We start from the raw sequence: 21,891 nt of genomic DNA, 5'->3' as shown, positions 1-21,891 counted from the left end.
AGATCTCCAACTTCTTGTCTCACCACAGCAACCAGGAGTAGCAAAGGGGAAGCAGAAGCAGCCTTGTTCTCTCTCCCACTCCACACTCTCTGCGTCTGGCATCTATTCTATCTCTCTAGAGTCCTCAGATTTTAACTATCTGCAGCTGGCAAGGAGTTCCTCTCAGAGCCTGCATGAGGCAAATAGTTTTCTTCTGTGGACCATCTGATTCAGTTCCCATCCCATACCTGGGACCAAAACAAAAACATGTTTATATCCACAACATTTTCCCCTTTTCTGTTTAAAAAAAAGAGGGGGAGAGGGGTTCTTTCAGTATAAATGAAACTTGCTGTTGCTTTCTTAAAAGGAGACAAAAAAGGAACCAAGCCCTTTTGGATCAAATAATTTCTTCTATAACCTCATGACTTCCGGCTGTTCTTATCTGGATCAACTTACTTTTTGCTGTTGAGCCTCCAGCTAAGCTCCTATAGGCCAGAAGTTACCCAGATGTTCTTGCAGAGAAACCAGTCCCGCCAGAACCTACCATATTTCTGAGTTAACACACCAGCCATTTTAAACCTCTGAGGCAGCATTGAGCATTTCCATATCTAAAACTTTTGGCAGCTACTGGGAAAGCTAATGGTGTTAATCTCTTAACCTGAGGCTCCTCCTCTGGCAACTCAGTTTGATCAAGATTAATCTGTTTTCTTTCTTTTTTTAATATAATTTTATTACAAATTTTAAAAAATCAACATCCTAAAAAAAATTTACTGGTAATACAAATTCCTATGAAGTTTTGTTTTTGCTACCAAGAAATTAAAGAAACCATTAAATATTTAGGAACATTCAATATCAAAAGCTTTAAATCTAACTGTACTTTGTACCCCCTGAAAAAGCTACAAACTCCTTCTTTAAAAAAGTATTTTTCTACAAAGAATCTCATCAGCTATACAAAAATCTGTAGTTTTTATACTGATGCTAATGTTGAACTGCACTTGAATTTCACATTTTTAGCAAAATAGTTGCCTGAACACAGACACTCCACACATTTTAGGACAGCCATTTATTCTTCATCCTCATCTTCTTCCTCCTCATCTTCATCATCTCCTTCCTTGTCCTCCTCCTCCTCATCATCTTCTGGTCCATTCTTCTTTGAACCTGTTAGCCTCCCAGGTCCCTTCTTTCCTGCTTCACTTTTACCCTTAGCACGGTATGTAGCAATATCCTTTCCGCACTTCTCCTTTAGTTTAGCCGCCTTCTGCTCACACGGTTGTTTATCTTTGGCAGATTGTTCAGACCACATCTCACCCAGCTTCTTTGCAGTATCTCCAATAGACAGGCCCCGGATGCTCACTTTTGATCTTTGGGCGATGTTCAGAGCAAAAGAGGAAGAAGGCAGGCAGTGGTCTTTTTGGAGCATTAGGATCTTTTTTCTTTCCTTTTTCATCCCCGTATGGAGGAATGTAAATCTCCCTGTCAGAACGAGCTTTGTCGCTCTTGGCCAGATCTTCAAACTGCGACTTTTCTTTGCAGACACGGCCTTCCAGCTCTTTGCAGACACGGCCTTCCAGCTCTCGGAGCGCTTCTTAAGAACTTGGCAAAGTTGAGCAAGAGTCAGGGTGCTTCTTCCTGTTCTTGAAACAAGCTTTTTGCCTTTAACCTTTTCAGCCTGTACAGCCTTCTGCTCTTCCTGCCCAGAGGCTGTGGGAACTTGGCACCAAAAGTACTCAGAGCAGGGCTAGGCCACAACTGAGGAGAATTCCAGCTCTTAGTTACCAGGTGTTCTCCCTTTACCGATGACGCTTTCAAACCCTACTCGCCAATTTTCTAGTTGCATTGCCAGCTCTGCACTGAAACAAAACTAGAGAATCCCTCTGGGAGTAAAGCGGAAATAAAACCAGCGTTAGCAGCTGCAATAAACCTTATGCGCGTATCCTGAAATGGTATATTCATCTCTCCACACCCTACTGTCTCCTGTACGCCATTACTCATTATTTTAAGCCTGATATCTGGGCACCATTTGTTGGCATACTTAAAAAAGACTCTTTTATTTAGGTTTCTTATATATTTTTCTCCTTACTCCACCTCAACCCCTTCCAATACCCCAACACCAGGTAGGAGAGAGAATGCATTAGTGGGAGAGGAGATGCAGTTCTTTCTTAGCTGCTTCCTGCTGGTTAGGGTCCTTGGGTTCCTTGAAGCCAGTCCAATCCTGGTTTCAGAAGATCTACAACAGCACCTAGGAACAACAAGGGGGAAGCAGAAGCAGCCTTGTTCTTTCTCTGACCTCCACACTCTCTGGGCTTTGGCATTTGTTCTCTCTCCAGAGTCCTCAGATTGAAACTATCTGCAGCCAGTTGTGGTGGCACACACCGGTAGGATTTGCTGAAGGAGGCAGAGGCAGGAGGATCACGAGTTCAAGGCCAGCCTGAGCTACACAGTTTTGGAGGGAGGGTTTAAAAATGTAACTAACAAAAATAAATAAATAAATAAATAAATAAATAAATCTTAAAGCAAAAGAAAAAAACCTATCTGCAGCTTGCAAAGAGCTGCTCTCAGAGCCCACATGAGGCAAATAGTCTGCTGCTGTGGACCATCTGAATCAGTCCCACATCCCACACCTGGGACCAAAACAAAAATATGTTTATACCCACAACACACATACATATAACTAAGATAAAATAAATATTTAAAAAATAAGGCAGGTAAATAATCTAAATTATGAAGTAACTTCTTTGATGGTAAAAATAAAATAAGAAATGCCAGGTAAAGCTATTCCCTGATTCAATATAAAATAACAGAGATATAGCCAGAGCTGGCAGGCGCTGGTAGTAATCCCAGCTACTCAAGAGGAGGCACTGTTCCAATGCTGCCTAGGTTACAGTGTAAGCTCCAGGGCCAACTTGGTGAGACCTTGTCTACAAATCAAAACAAACAAAAATATAGGTAAAAACATCTAGGAAGACAGTTCAGTGGTCATGACAAAAGGAAACAAAGAAAGAAAAAAGGAAGGAGAAACAGGAAGACAGAGAAGGAAGGAGGTATGTCTTAAGTGACTATGAAAGCTCTATGGATGCTTCTGGCCTCAAGCCCTGATGGAATAGAAGCCCTACAAAGACCAGTTCTCTCCTCACTACCTAAACTCAAACCTTTAGCAGAGCAGGGTAGGGCTTCTTCAGAGGAAATTCCCTTAACACTTTTGCTCTTATGTTTTAAAGTCAACAAAACAGAGCCAGGAGATGCAACCGAGGCAGGTCGGAGCTGTGGCAACCAGGCTTGAGCTCGTCCACAAGAAGCAGAGCGACTCGGTTGAGGGAAGGTTTGCAGAGGAACGCAGAGGTCTGCAGCAGAAGCCGAAAAAGGCCAGCGAGAAGGAACCCAAGTAGCTCAGTGGCTCCGTGACCAACCCTTTTGCCCTTTGCCTCTGTGCCCGGAGCCCTTCCTGAGTCTGCGGAAGGTCCCTTTCATGCTTCCTCGCCCTCAGGTAGCCTCTCTCCACTGGGCCACTCCCGAAAGGTGAGGTTACTCTTTCCAGTTTTTGTTTTGTTTTAATTTTCCTGTGGGGCATACCTCAAAGTATTAAAAAGCAGCTTTGTAATTAGAAAAACAAAAAACAAACAAACAAAAAACCAAACTGCATCGCTCATGTGGCTGAAAAGGCTAGGCCTGACTGAACCCTGGTGGAGAGAATGAGTCACTGCATGTCAAAAAAAAAACAAACCAAAAAACCAAAACTCTGCTTTTATGCTTATTTATACATTAAAAAACAATGAACACAAGCCATGTTAATCCCAGCACTCAGGAGGCAGAGGCAGGCCGATCCTTGCGAATAGTGACACCCTGTCTCAAATAACAACAACAATAATAATAATAATATAGCAATAGTAATAAATACGAGCAAAATCTGGCACTTGGGAAATTGGGGCAGGACAATCTAGAGTTTGAGGCCTGCAAAGGTTACATAGTAAGACTCTGGTCTCAAGAAAGACATAAAAACAGTAAGCATATATGTAGACACATCCTGTCTAAAGAAAATGAGAGGCTCTGGGAAACAGATCTATGCTATTTGGTGGGGAGCAGTGTTTTTGAGACAGGATTTCCCTTTGTAGCCCAGGCTGACCTGGAACTCAGTATATACAGACCAGTCTGGCCTTGAACTCGGAAACACATCTGCTTCCGAGCGCTCTTCACCACTACCCTGGCATAAACCACTTTTAAAAAATATTTCTTTTATTCTGCCAGGCTTCGTGGAACACGCCTCTATTTAATCCCAGCACTCGGGAAGCAGAGGCAGGCAGGTCTTTAAGAGACGGAGGCCAGCCTTGTCTACATAGGGAGTTCCAGGCCAACCTGGGCTACAGGAGACCCTGTTTCAAAAAGAAAAAAGACTCTGGTTACATAGTCTCTCTGGAAGTCCTACGTAGTTGTGACATGACCGATCCGTCTCTCCACAAGAGACACCGAGCACCGACCACCCGGAGTAGAAAGCCCTGAAAGCCATTTCTCCCAGCAGGGGCCGACGCGTCACCAGGAAACAGCGTCTCGCACCACGTGGTCCGGGCGCAGCGCCGCCATTGGCCGGCGTCCCCGCCGGGGGGCGTGCCCTGGGCGCCGGGGACACAAGATGGCGCTGCCCCTTGCCGGCCGCCGGGTCGTGTACCGCTGGGGAAGCAGGCGATGGGGGGCCCCTGCCGGGGAAGCCCGGAGAGGTAGGCGTCTTCCTTTCTCCGCTGTCACTCCAAGTAGCTATCGTGCGCTCAGAGACCTCCACCCGTCGCTTCTCCCCATCTGCCTCGGTCTAGCGAGAGTCCAAACCTCGGGCTCTCCGCCCTCCGCCTGCCTGGGCTGCTACTTAACTTTAGCTTTTATTTTCTAAATTACTATTATTTTAAAGATGTATTCATTACGTATCCAGTCCCCGCGTGTGTGCCTGCATGCCAGAAGAGGGCGCCAGATCTCATGGTGGTAGTGAGCCACCGTGTGGTTGCTGGGAATTGAATTCAGGACCCTTGGAAGAGCAGCCAGTGCTGAGCCATCTCTCCAGCCCCGTTCTTTCCATCTTAACGTTTAACTTTTCCCGCTTTCCCTTCATCGCCTGGACTGCTTCAGATCAAAACCATCCTTTAGGGTTCTAACCCACTCTTTTTTTGTTCTGCCCCCTCCCACCCATCCACCCCCCATCCGTGCTCAGGCATCAGTTTCAAACTAGAAGAAAAAACTGCCCACAGCAGCCTGGCACTCTTCCGAGGTGACACGGGTGTCAAATATGGCTTGGTGGGACTGGAACCCACCAGGGTGGCCCTGAATGTGGAGCGCTTCCGGGAGTGGGCTGTGGTGCTTGCAGACACCCCTGTCAGCAGTGGCAGACACTACTGGGAGGTCACGGTGAAGCGCTCCCAGCAGTTCCGGATAGGAGTGGCAGAGGTGGACATGTCCCGGGACAGCTGCGTCGGTGCTGATGATCGCTCCTGGGTCTTCTCCTACGCCCAGCGCAAGTGGCACAGCATGCTGGCCAAGGAAAAAGCCCCAATTGAGGGTATTGGACAGCCAGAGAAGGTGGGACTGCTGCTGGACTGCGAGGCCAAGAAGCTAAGCCTGGTGGACGTGAGTCATCGCTCTGTGCTGTGCACACTACAGACAGATTTCCGGGGCCCAGTGACGCCTGCTTTTGCTCTTTGGGATGGAGAGCTGCTAACCCACTCAGGACTTGAAGTGCCCAAGGGCCTCTAATGTGGCCATTGTCCAAGTCCCTTAATCATCCTCACGATCACCTTTCTGTTCTTAGTGTCTAAAGCTGTTTTACTTTGTCTCAAGCAACTGGTAGCTCACAATTCGGTTGGGATCCTTTGTGCAGTATTTTAGCCATCTTCCTCTGGTCCTTACTCTGTGAAAGCTAGGTATACAGCCAAACTTTGCCCTCCTTACTGCCACTTTCCTAGAACATCGGGTGAATTTTCTTGAGTTGCTTCCTTGGGTCCTTGTACTGTGCCCGGATGTCTTAGACTGTTCAGTCCTGGGGTCCTGGCATTTGAGTCGCTACCTCTCCTTCCCTTACCCATATGTAACTTGTTTTGGAGGTTCACCAGATTCTCCAGAATAAATGCTTTCTACCTCTGGCTAGAGAAGGGTTAGCCGCAAACATGGCCTTTTGTCTGATGCACCTCAGATTCTGGCTCCCTCAGAACTTTCCTGACTCAGTGAGCACCTCAATACCACAGACAGCAGTCCTACAACGATGCAGCTATCCGCACTGTTGAGTCCATCTGTCTTCTGCACACCTTGGGTACCCAGCCAGTTGTCAAAACCATTGTGCCAGTTATGTGACGAAGGGGAAGAGACAGTAGGGAGATGTGTGGTCTGGGGTGCTGGAAACTACCCTGGAGAAGCTCCTTCTGCCATCATCCACAGCCAGAGAAAAGGGAAGTTTGACATAATCCATTTTGGAGCCTGTTCAGACCTACAACTCTCACCCCCCCATGGCCACAGAATAAACTCAAAGCATTATTTTGGGTTGAGGAAAGCCTGGTGGAATGAGTGAATATGTATGTGAAATATATATTGTTTGGACTTTGACCCTGAGTTCTGTCTTATTCTACTATGATGGTGATGATGCTCAATATCCTTAGGGGAGGGAGAAAGAGAATGACTAGATTTAGCAAAAAAAGATGATTCATGTAATTAAAGTTTATTTGAACACAAAATACTGTCTCTGTCTATAAAATTGGTGTCAGCAGTAGCAGCATGTCCTGGCTATGAGGGACAGATCTCTGCAGACGTCTACAGCTGGGTGCTTTGGCTCCTACCCACTTCTCTTTCTCTGGCAGATGCATGTGCATGCTAGAGTCTCTCCAAGGAAGTCTCTTGTTCTCTTGGTGGTTTCTTCAGAGAGGAAAAGGGGACCTGGATGAAGACCTGGGCTACTTTTGAGTGGATGAACCATTAAACTATACCTGGAGGTCTCTGTGGCTAGCTCTACTGCAGGTGTCCACTGAGGGAATGGGGTGTTTGATTCCCACTAAAGCATTGGCTTGTGTCACCAAGTGGCCATGTTGATCTCCACTGAAGCAGCTTTCAGTAATATTTTTGGAGGCTGTGGGTTAAATGTGTATCCGCTCAGGCCTTTCTTGAGCAGAGGCTGTCCTGGGCCTGTGCTCACACCATGCTTTCCAAGTTCTCCTTGGACAGGGTCTCAGCCGCTGCCTCGGCCTGAGTCTCGGACAGCAGGTAGGAGTCATGGTATTCCTGCAGCAGCTTGACAACCTCCAGGTGGTTGAACTGCACAGCATCATCCAGGGGAATGTTGCCCCACCTGCAGGGAACAAGGATGCTGGCTAGGCAAGTGGAGAGCACCATTCTGCGCATATGCACAGAGGTTCAGCTGGGGTCACCCTCCTCCCCTTCAGGACTAACTCTTCTCACCTGTCCTTGACAAAAGGATTCACTTTGCAAGCTTCAATCAGGAATTTGACAACTTCAATGTGCCCTAGGAATATGGGTAGAAGGAAAATGAGGGCACTGGCAGGTATTGAACTTGGTGTAGACCTTTAGTAGCTGGAGTCTGCTCCAAGAAGGAGGAGAAACATCCTTGACATTTGCCCCCTGCTCCTAGTTACAATCTGTCAGCTCAAGGGTCTGTAGACTGTTGGAGGTTGGTCTGATGCATATTACTAGCTCTCAAGGTCTGGGTACACCTATCTTTGTTGTGCAAACACACCTGATTAATTGATTAAATGGCCTACATCAGGGCAGGGGAGAATGGGGTAGGTGAGGCTAAAGTTCCCAGACTTTTGGATTGAAGAGAGAATCACAGGATACAGACAGGAGAAAGGGAAGAGGACACCACAATGGGTTAGTGTGGAAAAGAAATCACGTGGGCCTGGAGGAAGGACTCCAATAATGGCATAAAAAGGCCCAGATGAAGAATATAAGCAAGTACCATGGGATTATGGTTGGAAGATAGTTTAAGTGAGGATGGTTAAGGAGGATAGCATTGGATGGGGGGCTGAGAGATAGATGGTGAGGATATTGAGACAGTGTAAGTGAACTATCTGCCTGGCCCAAGGTAAATAAGGCAATCATAAATCTAACAGGTGTCTATATCTTATTATTTGTGGTAGTGGGTTAAATAATACCACTGCAATAATCTTAGGGCTAATAATAACCATTTTTAAAATTTACTACAACAGTAAGCAACATTGGCTGTTGCCCTTTGTGAACACCATAATGGGTTCCACACGGTGGAGGGAAAGGGGTCTTACCCTCCACCTCTCTTCTTGAACCCCTTGAATACCTTCGTCTAAGCTGGGTGGTGGTGGCACATGCCCTTAATCCCAGCACTTTCAAGGCAGAGACAGATCTCTGAGTTTGAGGCCAGCCTGGTCTATAGAACAAGTCCCAGGACAGCCAAGGCTACACAGAGAAACCCTGTCTCAAAAAAACAAAAGCAAAGCAAAAAACAACAACAACAAATACCTTCAGCTGCAGCAACATGCAGGGCTGTCCGGGAATCATAGTCTTTCTGCTCCATATCCATGGCTGACAGAGCAAACCTGAGGGTAGCAGAGAGGAGCTTGGGTCACCCATGTTGGTCCAGAATCCGCAGACAGCATTCTGAATTGGGACCAGACTGGATGCGTTCGTGTCAATCACAGTGATTGCCGTTAGTTCCTAACTTATGGCAGGCACTTTGATTTTACAACAACAAGCAAATCGTTAGGCTGGAGAGAGGGTAAAGTGTTTGCCGGGCAAGCATGAGGACCTGAGATCTGACTTGATCCAAACAACCCACGTTAAAAAAAAAGTAGCTGGACTGTAATCCCAGACTGGAGGTAAGGAACAGAGCCGGAGTAGGTCCCAGGGGCTTGGTAGGTGGGTTCGCTCCAGTCCAGTGAGACTGTGTCTCAGAAAGCAAGGCGGATGCCCCCTGAGGAGGACACTGTCCTCTGGCCACCACATGCATACATACAAACACAGCTGTGTGAACAGGGCCATGTGCACACGCACACTTACTTAAATGCAGTGTGTCAATTCTAACCATAAAACTGAAGCTTTAGCAGTTTGCTGTACAGGGTCCTGACAAGCTGTCTGAGGTAATTATCTCCTTACAGTCATTTAGTCACAGTAGAATTACCTTCGAAGAGCTGAGACATCTCCACTGTATGCAGCGAATAGCAGGTTCACCACGGTCTTGTTCTGGAACACACAGCGTGCCCACCTAAGATCATGGCCTGGAGTCCACCCTTGCTCTACCCCGTGACCCTCCCCCGTGGACCCTTCACCAAAGTCGATGCCTACCGACGTGTTATGGGTGGTTTCATTTTGAAATATCCTTTAGGCCACTCGGAACTTTCCTTACCCGAACTTCTCCTCCTTCTCGCCGGGGGTCTAACTTCCGCGCACAGTGCCGCAGGTTATCATAGTTGTGGAAGTTAAACAGCGACACCAACTTCTAGATTTAGAGGCCAAAGGAATTATTTACTTATCCCTTGCCCTTTCTGGGAGCTCAGAAATTATAGTGCTCTAATTATAGTGGCTACCATTAAATTTTTTAAAAGATGTTTTTACTTATTATACAGTGATCTGCCTGCATTTACACCTTCAAGCCAGAAGAGGGAACCAGATCTCATTATAGATGATTGTGAGCTACCATGTGGTTGCTGGAAATTGAACTCAGGACCTTTAAAAGAGCAGCCAGTGCTCTTAACCTCTGAACCATCCCTCCACCACCACCACCACCCCCATTAATTTATTTTTAATTAAATAGTATTCAGTACTTTATGCAGAACAACTTACCTGGCAGAAGCTGATGCCCCGTTGGCTGTTCCCCAGCTTGTCTAATGGAGGTGACAGACACATCATCCCCATGACATTGGGTACAACCAGGAGGATGGCTCCTGACACAGCTGACTTGGCTGGCAGGCCCACCTGAGGGACAAGTAATGGCATGGGTGAGACCACAACCCACCTCAACTTCTTAGATTTTTCATTTGCCTCTGCCTGTCTTCTCTTACCCTGTACACTAACAGGGAACACTTGCTCAGCCTCTGACTACTGCCTTCTACCCCTGGCTGTCCTTAAACTCACAGAGGTGTCCTGCCTCTGCTTCCCAAGTGCTGGGATTTAAACGTGTATATATATTTTAAAAACTGAGGAGGACCTGGAGAAGTGGCTCAATAACTAAGAGCCTGAACTTCTCTTGCAAGGGACCCCAGTCCAATTCCAAGCACCAAAACTGGCAGGCTCACTGTCATGTGTAACTCCAGCTTGAGGGGGCTGCACACCTCTAGCCTCAGTGAGCACCTGCACTCACCTGTACATAACCCCCTCCCAATAATGAAAATAAATCTTTAAGGATAGATAAATAATTACAGCAAACACAGAGAAGGACTGGGGTGCTGTGAACCAAGGTGGAGGCAGTTCTGTTTGAGATCCATCAACCAGAAATTCTCCAGGGCCTGGAAACAGGGTCAGTGGCACAGCACTCACCTGGCTTGGGTAAGACCTATGTTTGATCCCTAGTGCCAAATCAAACAAGAAGAGGCCAAGGGTAAGGGCATAACTGTAGTTCAGCACTTTAGAGGATGAGGCAGGAGGATCACTGTGAGTCTGAGGCTAACCCCCAACTGCACAGTGGGAACCTGTCATGGGGAAAAGAGAATCAACCCAACCATGCCTCTCCTTGGAAGTTACATCTAAGATGGAAAAGGGCTCTCTGTATTTGAGGAATGTAACGTATTTGGCAAATTCCAACTAAGGATTCTTAGCCTATTTGCCTGGCGAGATGTTTATGAAGGAAGCAAGAGTAATCTTCACCCCATCCTCTCTCCTTGGCACCGGACATGGCAGATGGACAGCAGGACTGGGAACACTCACATGGAAGGCAAACTGGCCAGAGAAGTCATACATGCCGCAGGAATGCATGAGGCTGAGGGTGTTGCGCACGGCCTCAGCACTCAGCACACTCTCGCCTGTGATGGGGCAGATGCCACCGTTGGCAAGAGTGGCCGCCATGACACTGCCCGACTCACAGGTGACCTCCACAGAGCACAGCTATGAAAAGGAAAGAGAGGGGTCAAAGGGCAGTGTAGGCATGAATGCAGCAGTGAAGAATGCTGTTCTTTCACTAGAGAGGAGTTTCTAATGTGCAACAAGAGGGCAGTCTGTCCCATACCCTTGGCCCTGAGAGAGTTTGCTTACCTGGAAATAGAGGTCAAGGGCAGCCATCATGTCTACTCCCTTAGGGAAGCACTGCAAGGGAGAGTAGGGTTAAGAAGTCTCTGTGGACGCGTGATATCACACTGCCAGGGTCTCACACAGTCCACACCCTCTGCCCTCTAGCAGCAGAACCCTCAGTGATTCTCTACTGGCCTCTCCCCGTTACCTTCTTTTCCTTGAGGTAATAGCCGATGGCATAATTCCGATCCCCGGTTTCCTTCTCTGACTGGAATCTGAAGCAAATACCAAATTTAGTGCTTGACTAGAGATGGAGAGGGGGAAAAGAGGAAATGTATGGTTCCTGGGGTACAGAGTTGTGTCACCTGGGTTAGAGTTAAAGTCGTCCCTCTAGTCTCAGAACGTTCGTGGGACCTTCCAAACCTGAACAAATACTTGGTGTAGCTTTGTGGCAAAATGTAAACAGACAAAAAAAAAAAAACCCACCCAAAGCTGTCTAGTCATTCTGTCTTAGAAACCTGGAAAGGTTTTTGTCTTTGAGAGTCTTGAGTAGGGCCTAGGCAAGAGCTATCATGTTGCTTTTCTCATTATATGTGAATAAGAAATGGGATGCTATTTCTCCAAGTAAACAAATGACAGTGAAGGGACTCAGAGGATGCTGGGAGGAATCCCCTTGAATTTCTTCCTAAGCTAACATATATTCTCTTTTCCCTTCCCTCTTCGCCTTCCCCACAAAGTGCACACATATATAATGTGCACATATATACACAAACAGTACAATGTACTTGATCCTTTAACAGAGCCTTACGTGGCATTGCTGAACCCCATGAATTCATTCCCAGCCATCCTATTCAGATACTGCAATACCTGGAAGAGAAGAGGAGCAGGAAAGACACCTTTGACTAAGGAGCCCTATTGGACACACGGAGGGGTACCACCCTGCACCTCTCAGTCCTTATCCCAGCTTTGCCCGGGGAGAGCAGGGCCTCCAAGAGGCACTGGTTCCCACTGCTCTGTAGACAGCTGTAGAAGACAGCACGCCCTAGAAAAGGACAGTAAAGAGCTGAGTGCAAAGAACTTACAAAGTCAAACTTCTCAGCTTTGTTACAGTCCATCTGCAGAGAAAGCAAAGGGAGAGCAGTCAATGCCCCCCGTCTAGGACGAGGGCAGAGGAAGAATCACAGGGGCCACATGGAACTGATGTGTTGGACTAGCCTTGCCACTGGGAATGTGACATTTTACAATGCCTTTTGTTGTTCTGAGACAAGCCTTTGTTGTCCAGGCAGGTCTGTGAATTGTGGCTGAGTGCTCCTCTGGCCTCAAAGTAGCTGATGTTATAGGCATGTGATCCTGTTTAAACAGCTGAGACCTTTTTGCATGCAGGTTTATATCTAGTGACAGAAAACCAAGCCACTAGCCTGCCTAGTGCTGCAAGCCTTTAATCCCAGTACTTGGGAGGTTGAGGCAGGAGGACAGCTTGGGCTATGTAGAGAGAGATCCTGCCTCAAAAGACAAACAGAGCCGGGTTGTGGTAGCACAGGCCTTTAATCCCAGCACTTGGGAGACAGAGGCAGGGAGATCTCTGAGTCCCAGTACTATACAGAGAAACCCTGTCTCAAAAAAAAAAAAAAAAAAATCAAGGAATGAGAATTCAGAGGATCCTACCCCATTCCTTTGCTTTGCCCCTACCCAGTCTCACTCATCCCTATCTGCAGTTTTATCCCTAAGTTCCACCCCATCTCTGATTATTACCATCCTTTGTATTTATTTTTTAATAAAGGTTTCATGTATCCCAGACTAGCCTTGAACTTCAGACCTTTCAACCTCTACGTCCCGAGCTCTGGCATTATAGGCATGTGCTATCATGGTCCAACTCCCATTCTCCTTACCCCATTCTGTATAGCTCCAGCCTATACCTGACTCCACACCGTCTGACAGAAATGCAGTGTGTCTGTTGTACTCAATTATACTGATAAATGATTTTTTTTTCTACTGCCAGGATTGAAACTGGGTCCTCAGATATGCTGGTCAAATGTTCTGCCACTAACCTATATTGATAAATGAAACAAAAACAATTTCTTTTTAGCAGGGCCAGGCTTGAAGTGTGCATGGCAGTACAAATGTTCTACCAATGGGCTTCATGCCCACCTCTGGAGCTAAAGATTTTAGTTGAGAATTCACTAAACTGATTTAGATGGGAATGAGATAAGACAGTCCCAAAATAGGACTGTGGACAGACTGTTACAGAACAGAGAGATATGTTTGCCTCAGTCTCCGCCCGCAGTCATTGCTTCCTGCATATGTCAGCTATAGAGTCAACATTCCCGGGACTCTGACACCTGAGTCGCTAGGGGAAGGACTCCTAACACCACCTTCCTCAGGAGGGGCTGTGATTGGCCCCAGAGTGTCACTGCCCACACTTCCCCTGCCCTGGGAGACCTGCAGCTGATGGCCTATCTGACACCCCTTGCTCAAGGCCAACTCACAGTTGCAGGTGACGTGAATAACTGCCCTGGCCTGGCCGTTCACCCCTCTCTCAGAGTGCCTCTCACCCAGGGGTGGCCAATCAATGCCTGACGGTGTTGTCCTCCCCCTGCCTTTGGCATTTGGCTCTTGGTCCTAGGCAGGGGTCATGACCCGCTCACTTCTGTGAGGTTCAGGAACTCTGGGTGGGGGCATGGAGCACTATGGGGTGAGGGTAAGGGCAGGGATGTGGAAGCTCTCACTAACATCCATAGCATATAACTCGGGGCTGCCCAATGCTTTTTCCATGCCTCTCATTAACCCTTGAGTGATTCAGTACCCCCCCCCCCCATCTCCCTGGAGAGCTAAACAGACAGGGGAATGTAGGCATGAGGGGAGCTGAGAGAATATTATCTTTCAGGAGGTTAGAATGGCACTGACCTTGATCAGGGAGCTGACAACAATGGCACCAGCATTGACCATGGGGTTATGGGGGATTCCTGGGGAAATAGAAACCACTCAGTCTTGTCAGCCACTGAAGAACGCCTATTCTACATTGTTCCCACTCTGAAACTAATCAGGGTTAGGTCCAGATGAGAGAAAAGGCAAAGAAACAAAAGAGGATGTGAGGTACAGGGCTGAGAAGGCAGGTGTGAATGTGCGCCCTGGGGATGCTCACCTTCCTCGTTGAGGGAGAGTTTGTTATAGCGCAGACCACTGGGTTCTTTGCCCACAAACTTGTGCACGTAGTCAGTGCCTAAGGTGCTCACAGAGATGGCATAAGTGAGGGGCTTGACACAGGACTGCAGGCAGAAGGGGATCTTCGTGTGGCCCACAGAATGCCTGGAGACAGACAGGAGCCATGAACGAGGTGGGGCTTCTTCGTTCAACACCTGTGCCCTGCAACTCCTACCTCACCTAGCGTCTTTGTTTGTTTGTTTGTTTGCTTGCTTTTGAGACAGGGTCTTTTTACAGAGCCCTGAGTGTCCTGGAATTCACTATGATGCCAGACTGGACTCAAACTCAGAGATCCTCCTGCCTCTGCCTCCTGGGCACTGAGATTAAAGGCCCTACAAGGCCCAGCACCACCCAGCATCTTACCGCTGCCCGTCCACAGTGCACAGGGAGACGCCCCAGAGGTCTGGGTTTGACTTGGCCAGGTGAGGGATGTAGGCTGCTACCTGGGCATAAGTGGGAAAAGGAGAGAGGTGACCATGGAGACCTCAGCTGTTCTCCAAGTCAGAAACTTTTAGGTAAGAGCTAAAATCTTATCCCCTACGTGGCCAACAGATTCCCTTTTGTGTACTGCTTCCAGAAACAAACACCCAAGCCTTCAGTACCTGGCATCCTTACCTACATGTAGACTGAACCCTGGAGGGATAGCAATGAAGCCCATGGAATATAAAAATTGGCAATTCCAGAACTAGGTTCTCAGGTTTTATCCCTGTAAGTCTCCATGAGGGCTGGATTGAATCTCATTACTTTCAGATGGGGTCTCCCTATGTAACCCACACTGACTTCAAACTTCTGATCCTGCCTCCGCCTGGCTAGAGCTGGGACTACAAGCCTCGCTTCTGCCATCAACACCCATAGAAACATAGTAACATGCTACTAGAATCACACATAGAAACACACAAGACTGTGTCCTCAATTTTAAAGGCTCTGCTTCTCATTGTCTATCACTGGCTCCCCAGACCCAAGCAGAAGTTTCTAAGAAGCAATGTGTATCTGGCCCAGAGCCCCCACACCTCCCTCATTCCCCTGGCCCTCACTTTGCCTCCAGTGAGCTCTTTGGCATCCTCAAATATGCGATCCACATGGCCCGTGAACTCCTCAAAATCAGGAATGACAAACTTCTTTCGGAATGCCTGAGTCAGGAGCACAATGTTGGCACTCACACACCTGGATCCCAGATAAGAGCGTGTTAGGGGCTGGAGAGACACAGCTGGGCCTCACTCAGGGCCATGGAAGTTGGGAGTAAAGAAGGTTGTTAGTGTCCATCTGGTTTTGAACTAACAGCCACGTGACTTTTAGTGTGTCATTTTATCTCCCTAGTTTTAAATTTCCTAACCTCCAAAACAAGATGTTTGAAAGAAAGACATAGGAAGAGATCCCAAGGCATTATGCAAAAACTACTAAAATCAGGGTAAGCATAGCATACGGGCATCAGCATTGAGAAGCCCTGGTATACACGGCCACGTGTGTGTGTGAATACACAGGACACCTTCTGAAGGTGTTCACCAACAGCAGCGCTCACACCTGGACGGGGGCTGGGCCTGGGCAGCGAAGAAATATATTCCTTTATTGTTTTTCATAGTGAGTAGGTATTGCTTATATAATGAATAAAACAAAATTCTTCCTACAGAATTGTTTCGGGGACAGTGCTCGTGTCTGGGGCTCTCACTTTTGAAAAAGATCTCGGTCCAGGAGGCCTCCACTGCTGGACTCCTGGACCATGCGCTGCATCTTGCTCATGCAATCCTGGAGCCGGGGGTCTGACGTCTGCAGTCCAGTGGCCTTCAGTGCCTTTGAGGGGAAAGAGGAGGTCCGGTAAGGTCAGCCAAGGACAAGATACTCAAGTAACTCAACCCCAATCACTACAAAGGCAAAACAAACAGGGTTGGGAACAAGCGAAAAGGCCCGGGCCGCTTTGAAGGCTAACAAGTCTCTTGTGACGTCTCAAGGCGGGTGTTGTCTTCCGGACTTCAGGGAAGGACGACGTTGGCTCTTTAGCCTGGGCAGCCATTGCCCCTCTATTTTCCATCCTCACACAGCAACCCATTGCCTACCCTGCACTTGTCAACCATCCTTATATCATGTTCCAGAGACCCTGAGGAACGAGGGTGCTCCGAACAGGCAGGGCGCCACTTACAGTTGTGAACTTGTGGATGGGGATGCGCTCCTGTCCCTCAGCAATAGTGTAGAAGAGCAGGTCACCAAGTCGAGGCAGCATGCCGCTGTGAGATGCATCACTGTTGGGGGAAGAGACGGGAAGGCAGGGGCCCTTAGGACAATCCCCACTCCTCCTCCTCCTGGAACATGGACCTGTCACCAGCTGCCATCCTGCGCCTCCTCTTTGAGCCATCTGGCAGATTCTGTAGTCCTAACTTTTACTTTTCTGAATAACTGCACTTCCAGATGTCTGGTAGACACTGAAAGCTGAACACATCCAATATGAGTTCGCTTGTGCTTCCCATGAGGCTTGGTACATGACTACCCACCTGGGTGCCGAGATGGAAATGCAGAATTATCTGTGACTGTTCCCACACTCCATGTCTCTATTGAGCTGGTCCCTAACACTGGACAGATCCACCCTCTCTTCTCCTGTGCAGTAGAGTGTACTGAAAAGGGTTCTACTTTGATCCTTAATTGCTGTATGATCTTAGGTAGCTCTCTTAATATTGCTTATCTACGAAGTTAAGGTGGAAATGTCCACCTTATGAGTATGGTATGAGGCTTAAGACTGTACTCCATCACACTCCATCATATTTTATGTCTGACATAAAATAAGCCAAGTACCAACTTCCTGTCTGTTACCTACCACTATACGCTTTGCCATCCATGCCAGCTGTCGCTCTAAAACTTAACATTTCTCCACTCAAAATCCTAAAGGCAGCCATGGTGGTATATACCGTTAGCCAACAATCCCAGCCTGGACTAGTGGCTCATGCCTTGATCCCAGCACTCAGGAGGCAGCCCCAGTGGCAAGAGGATCTCTGAGTTCAAGGCCATCCTGGTCTACCGTTCCAGGACAGCCATGGCTACACAAAGAAACCAGGTCAAAACAACAAAAAAGCTGTGGTAAAAGCTGGGTAAGGTGGCACATCTCATAATCCTATACTTGGGAACTGGAGGCAGGAGGATCAGGAGATCATCCTTAGCTACATAGTGAGTCTGAGGCCAACCTGGGCTACCTGAGACCATGTGAAAAAGGAAAACAAGGGGCTGGAGAAATGTTTAAGAGCACGTTATTCCCAGAGAAGACCTGAGCTCACTTCCCAGGATTTGACTGGGTAGGAGGCTCACAACTGCCTGCATCTCCAGGATAACAGATGCTTCCTCTGGCCTCCATGGGCAACACCCCCCACAATAAACAGAAGTAGAAATAAACATTAAAGCAAAAACCTCAGTTCCAGCTGGGCATGGTAGTGCACACCTTTGATCCAAGCACCTGGGAGACAGGGGCAGGTGGGCTTCTGTGACCTTGAGGCTAGTGAGTTCTAGGACAGCCAGGGCTACATAGAGAGAACCTATCTCAAAACAAACAAAACCAAAGCCCCAGTGCATACAGATTAAGATACTTTTTTCCTTTCTCTTCTGTCTTCTTCATTGTCGTTCTCCTCTACAGTACAAATGCTTTATTTAGTGCTCCTAAGCCACCCTGTGGAACAGTAATGAATAACCAGGACCTAGCTGCAAGTTCAGCCTCGCTGTCACTCTTTCTGATCCCAATAGAATGAGCATATCTTTCTTGTTCATGGTGCCTTTCAAACTGCCGATGTCAGAATGCCTGGTGCCACCCACAGATTCGGCCTGCACCTGCCTGTACTGTCCGTCAGTACTGTGCTGACCATGGCCAGTTCACTGGGCTGCACTCAACTGTGTGTGTGACAACAGCACCGTGATGGAGAGTGGTTTGATTTTGTTTTCTTTGTTGGGGCAGGATTTTGAGACAGGGTCTTCTGTGTAGCCTGGCTGGTCTTAAACTCATGATCATCTTGTCTTGGCCTCCAAAGTGCTGGAATTACAAGCATGGTAACCAATAATCATGGCTATCTCTTTTACTATTATTCTTTCATAATTTTGTACATATATAATATACTTTTACCTGTTCCTGTATTTCCTCTAATTTCCACTCCTTCCTACTTTTATGTCTGGCTAGTTCTCAATTCTTAGTATGGTATCCACCAATCTTTAAAACTACATTTTTTTTCTAATATGTCATTCTTGTATACACCAGTTATGTAACTGGTAAGTAACACATCCCAATTATGACTTCCTAAGTGGGACAGACACTATGAGGCATTGTGGCCTTTGTTTATACTATAAGCCCTTCATGACATTCTTCTTCAATGGCTGTGGTAGCTGTCTTAGAGCTCCAGATACTGCTTCTTCTCTCCCTAGCTTTGAGCAAAGTGTGCGATACATGAATCTTCAATAATGATTACCAACTTACATTACTAGGAAGGCCCTTGGACCCCAAAGATCTCCCACACTGGTAGAAAACTCTGGAGGCAGCTAAAGCAGTGGTTCTCAACCTGTGGATCTCGACTCTTTGGGGTCAAACGACCCCTAGGGGTCACCTAAGACCATCAGACAACACAGATATTTACATGACAATTCATAACAGTAGCAAGCTTACAATTATGAAGTAGCAACGAAAATAATTTTATGGCTGGCCTTAAAAACATGATCATCTTGTCTCGGCCTCCAAAGTGCTGGAATTACAAGCATGGTAACCAATAACCATGGCTAGCTTTTTGTGGAGCATATCACCATAATCCCATAGCTCTCAGGAGGCAGGTGTAGGGGGATCAACAAAGGTTCCAGGCCAGGTATGTCTAAATATTTTTTTAATTTTTTTTTTGTTTTTAATATTTTTAAAGAATCTGAATTACAAGATAGTTCCTCTTTGCTAAACTCCTTTACCCTCCAAACACAAAAACCTACCTACCTCATGGTATCATTCTGCTAGAGCCCATCACCCTCCCATACTGTCAACACCTCTCTCTGCCCAGGCAGCCAAGGTTCAAGACCTTTACCAGTAAGTTCCCTGGAGCACAAGCGACCACAAGAAACTAGGACTCCTAAAAAAAACACTGTCCTCTACTGCACTGAACTATGACGTGTGGGGGCTCCCCACCCCAGGGGCAGTGCAAGGGTTAAAGGGCCTTTGCTTATCCCACCATATTGGTGGAGAGGTAGTTTGCTATGTTTGCCTGTGTCATTCAAATATGGTGTGAGCATGTTCTAAATATCCTTAAGTCGATGTCAGTGATGGGGAAGACAGTCCATTCCCATTCTGCTGTAACAGGGCAGCAGCTACCAGGACAATGTCTGCGGATAACAAGCTTTCCAGCACTTGCAGCTTGGGGTTGGGGAGAAATCACAGGCACCAAGTATTCCTGAGCACTCTGTGTGCAGGGTGGGGGTACAGGTGGGAGTCAGTTTCCTGGGTTAAAGATGAGACCAAAGGAAAAACTGCAATTCAGAGAGACTGAGCAACATCAAAGCTCTGACTGGTTTAGAAAAATCTGTCTTGGACTGCGCTGCTGTAGTTGCTAAGATGACAAAAAGGCCTTTCCCGAAGAGTCTTAGGCACAGGGAGAGGCTGCAGCGAGGAGTACATGTACCAAGAGCTTCTGGTCAACCTGAACCGGGTCGTACAGCCTGATAAGCAAGCTCTACAAGTGTATCAAGAAGGGCGTGAAGCGGAAGCAAACGAATCACTGGGTGAAGGAGGTTTAGAAATTCGTCAGCAAGGGTGAGAAAGGGATCATGGTTTTGGCAGGAGACACATTGCCAATTGAGGTATACTGTTATCTTCCAGTTATGTGCGAGGACCAGAACTTGTCCTATGTCTATATCCCCTCAAAGACGGACTTGGGTGCAGCTAAGTCTTGGTGCAGGCTCCAAGCGTCCCACTTGCGTGATCGTGGTGAAGCCACATGAGGAATATCAGGCCTCTGACAAGTGCCTGGAGGAGGTGCAGGCTCTGCCTATGCCTCTGTGAGAGACTTGGTCTGCAACCCAGCCCCTGTTCCAGGGACTGCTGGGCTGCCTGCAGGCAGCTGCCCATCCTAATGGCATCTCCGCAATTTCCTGCTGTGTGAATTTTCCCAAGCAGCTCCAACAGCTGTTCTCGGAGGTAAGAGCCAGCATCTTTTCCAGCATTGCTATCCCCTGTTGAGCTTAGATGAAGACAGTTCCAAGAATGTGTGGTGAAAGTAAATGCTAAGGCAAACACACACACACACACACACACACACACACAAACCTGTCTCAACGATTTTCCCATTTACGAATAATCAGTGCATTCAACGACCAATTTGGAAACTTGGTATGAGTGTTTTGACTGCGTATAAGATTCTACAGTTAAGCTCTTCTGGAAAAAAAAAAAAAAGAAAGAAAGAAAACACGCCGGCCACATACGCACATACGTGCCCATCAGCAATGACGCACACCTCACATCACCCACTGACGACACGCAGAAACAAGAAACACCACACCACACCGAGAGACCCAAGTGCACCTGGGGCAGGAAGCTGTTCCAAACCCTCAACATCCCCTAAAATACCGGGACCAGGGAAGAAAGTGAGGACGGGGTGCGGGTGTGCACACGTCCCTGCACTCAGACACATGCACCAAGCAACACTCCGCGCCCATCTGCCTTCCCAATTAAGTACGCACCTTGGACAGGCATCATCTCGAAGACCGACCTGCCCAAACGCCCTCCCGGGCCGAGGGCACCTGACCGCCCGAGCGGGCCGGACCCAAAGCCCCACATCTAAAGGAAAGGGCATCGCAGGCTAGTGAGCACGGAGAGGAGGGATGCGCCCTCTGGGGAAGATACTCCCAGGGAGCTAGCAAGAACGACCGCGGGAGTGGGAGCCAGCCTGTCCCCAGACCCTGTCCCGCGAGCCTTACTGATCCGTGTGCTGCGGCTGGTGGCTGTACGGCGTGCCCCCGCCCTGCGCCGTGGCCTCACTGAGGTGGTACCGGACGCCCCCGCCCAGGAGCGGGCCCCGGCTCGGTTGACCCAAGCCTCCCCGCCGGCGGTGGCTGCCCGCGCGGCTCAGCGCGTTCTGCAGAGCCCTCATGGAGCGCATGCCCCCGGCGCGCCGCCCGCTCGGCCCGGGCGCTCCCGACGTGCGAGCGGCGGCGAGGAGGGAGGGGCGGGCGAGTGGCGGGCGACGCCGGGAGCCGGGGAGCAGCCCCGCCGCGGGCGCCGAGCCTGGGGAGGGCCGGCCCGGCCGGGAGGGTGGGGCTGGGGTCGGGGGAGGGGCCAGGCCGGGGCAACCCCGTCGGAGCACCCATAGCCCCTGGCCGCCTCCAGCGCGGAGCACCGCGGGCTCGCTCTCGGATGAGCTGGAAGCCGCGGGGCGGGGAGAGGGCGGCCCCTGAGAGGAGATGGGCAGGGCCCGCGTCCAATCATCGCGGAGGACGCACCCTGGGAGGCGGGGAGAGGAGCGGGAGGCTGAGTCTCCTCCCTGAGTCACGGGGCGGGGCGGGGCGGGGCGGGGCGGGGCGGGGCGGGGCGGGGGCGGGGAGGGGGAG

At 48.6% G+C, this 21,891-nt stretch overlaps 2 protein-coding genes and 2 pseudogenes across 4 annotated transcripts; 2 read left to right on the top strand and 2 right to left on the bottom strand.

The window, feature by feature from the left end:
- Nucleotides 1-517: 517 nt before the first annotated feature.
- On the bottom strand, nt 518-4,554 carry LOC110548999 (high mobility group protein B2-like; annotated as a pseudogene).
- On the top strand, nt 4,550-6,680 carry Spryd4 (SPRY domain containing 4). The gene is made up of 2 exons (XM_021637716.2): nt 4,550-4,688; nt 5,171-6,680. The coding sequence occupies exons 1-2, from the start codon at nt 4,604-4,606 to the stop codon at nt 5,707-5,709; spliced, it is 624 nt and encodes a 207-aa protein (XP_021493391.1). The 5' UTR covers nt 4,550-4,603; the 3' UTR covers nt 5,710-6,680.
- On the bottom strand, nt 6,649-21,539 carry Gls2 (glutaminase 2). Of its 3 annotated transcripts, none has more exons than XM_021637713.2 (18): nt 21,262-21,539; nt 16,487-16,586; nt 16,019-16,140; nt 15,387-15,516; nt 14,716-14,795; nt 14,294-14,457; nt 14,056-14,114; nt 12,234-12,266; nt 11,960-12,018; nt 11,360-11,426; nt 11,176-11,226; nt 10,852-11,028; nt 9,772-9,903; nt 9,335-9,427; nt 9,110-9,171; nt 8,452-8,528; nt 7,399-7,462; nt 6,649-7,288 (listed from the first exon to the last, which is right to left on the bottom strand). In XM_021637713.2, the coding sequence occupies exons 1-18, from the start codon at nt 21,441-21,443 to the stop codon at nt 7,132-7,134; spliced, it is 1,809 nt and encodes a 602-aa protein (XP_021493388.1). In that variant the 5' UTR covers nt 21,444-21,539; the 3' UTR covers nt 6,649-7,131. The 3 variants fall into 3 exon arrangements, with proteins under 3 accessions (XP_021493388.1, XP_021493389.1, XP_021493390.1); XM_021637714.2 differs by lacking the exon at nt 21,262-21,539 and adding an exon at nt 21,025-21,137; XM_021637715.1 differs by lacking the exon at nt 21,262-21,539 and adding an exon at nt 18,791-18,917.
- On the top strand, nt 18,113-20,347 carry LOC132652245 (H/ACA ribonucleoprotein complex subunit 2-like; annotated as a pseudogene).
- Nucleotides 21,540-21,891: the final 352 nt, after the last annotated feature.

Source organism: Meriones unguiculatus, chromosome 2 (genome assembly GCF_030254825.1).
Source record: "Meriones unguiculatus strain TT.TT164.6M chromosome 2, Bangor_MerUng_6.1, whole genome shotgun sequence".
Classification (NCBI taxonomy): Eukaryota; Metazoa; Chordata; class Mammalia; order Rodentia; family Muridae; genus Meriones; species Meriones unguiculatus.
Note: the sequence above shows the minus strand (reverse complement) of the source record. Positions and strands in the feature narration are given on the sequence as shown.

Coding starts and splice junctions, on each gene's coding strand:
- Spryd4 (XM_021637716.2), top strand. CDS start 4,604: ATGGCGCTGCCCCTTGCCGGCCGCCGGGTCGTGTACCGCTGGGGAAGC. Junction 4,689..5,170: donor TGCCGGGGAAGCCCGGAGAG/GTAGGCGTCTTC, acceptor ATCCGTGCTCAG/GCATCAGTTTCAAACTAGAA.
- Gls2 (XM_021637713.2), bottom strand. CDS start 21,443: ATGCGCTCCATGAGGGCTCTGCAGAACGCGCTGAGCCGCGCGGGCAGC. Junction 14,115..14,293: donor ACTCTCCCTCAACGAGGAAG/GTGAGCATCCCC, acceptor CTATTTCCCCAG/GAATCCCCCATAACCCCATG. Junction 11,427..11,959: donor ATGGGGTTCAGCAATGCCAC/GTAAGGCTCTGT, acceptor TATTTGCTTCAG/ATTCCAGTCAGAGAAGGAAA.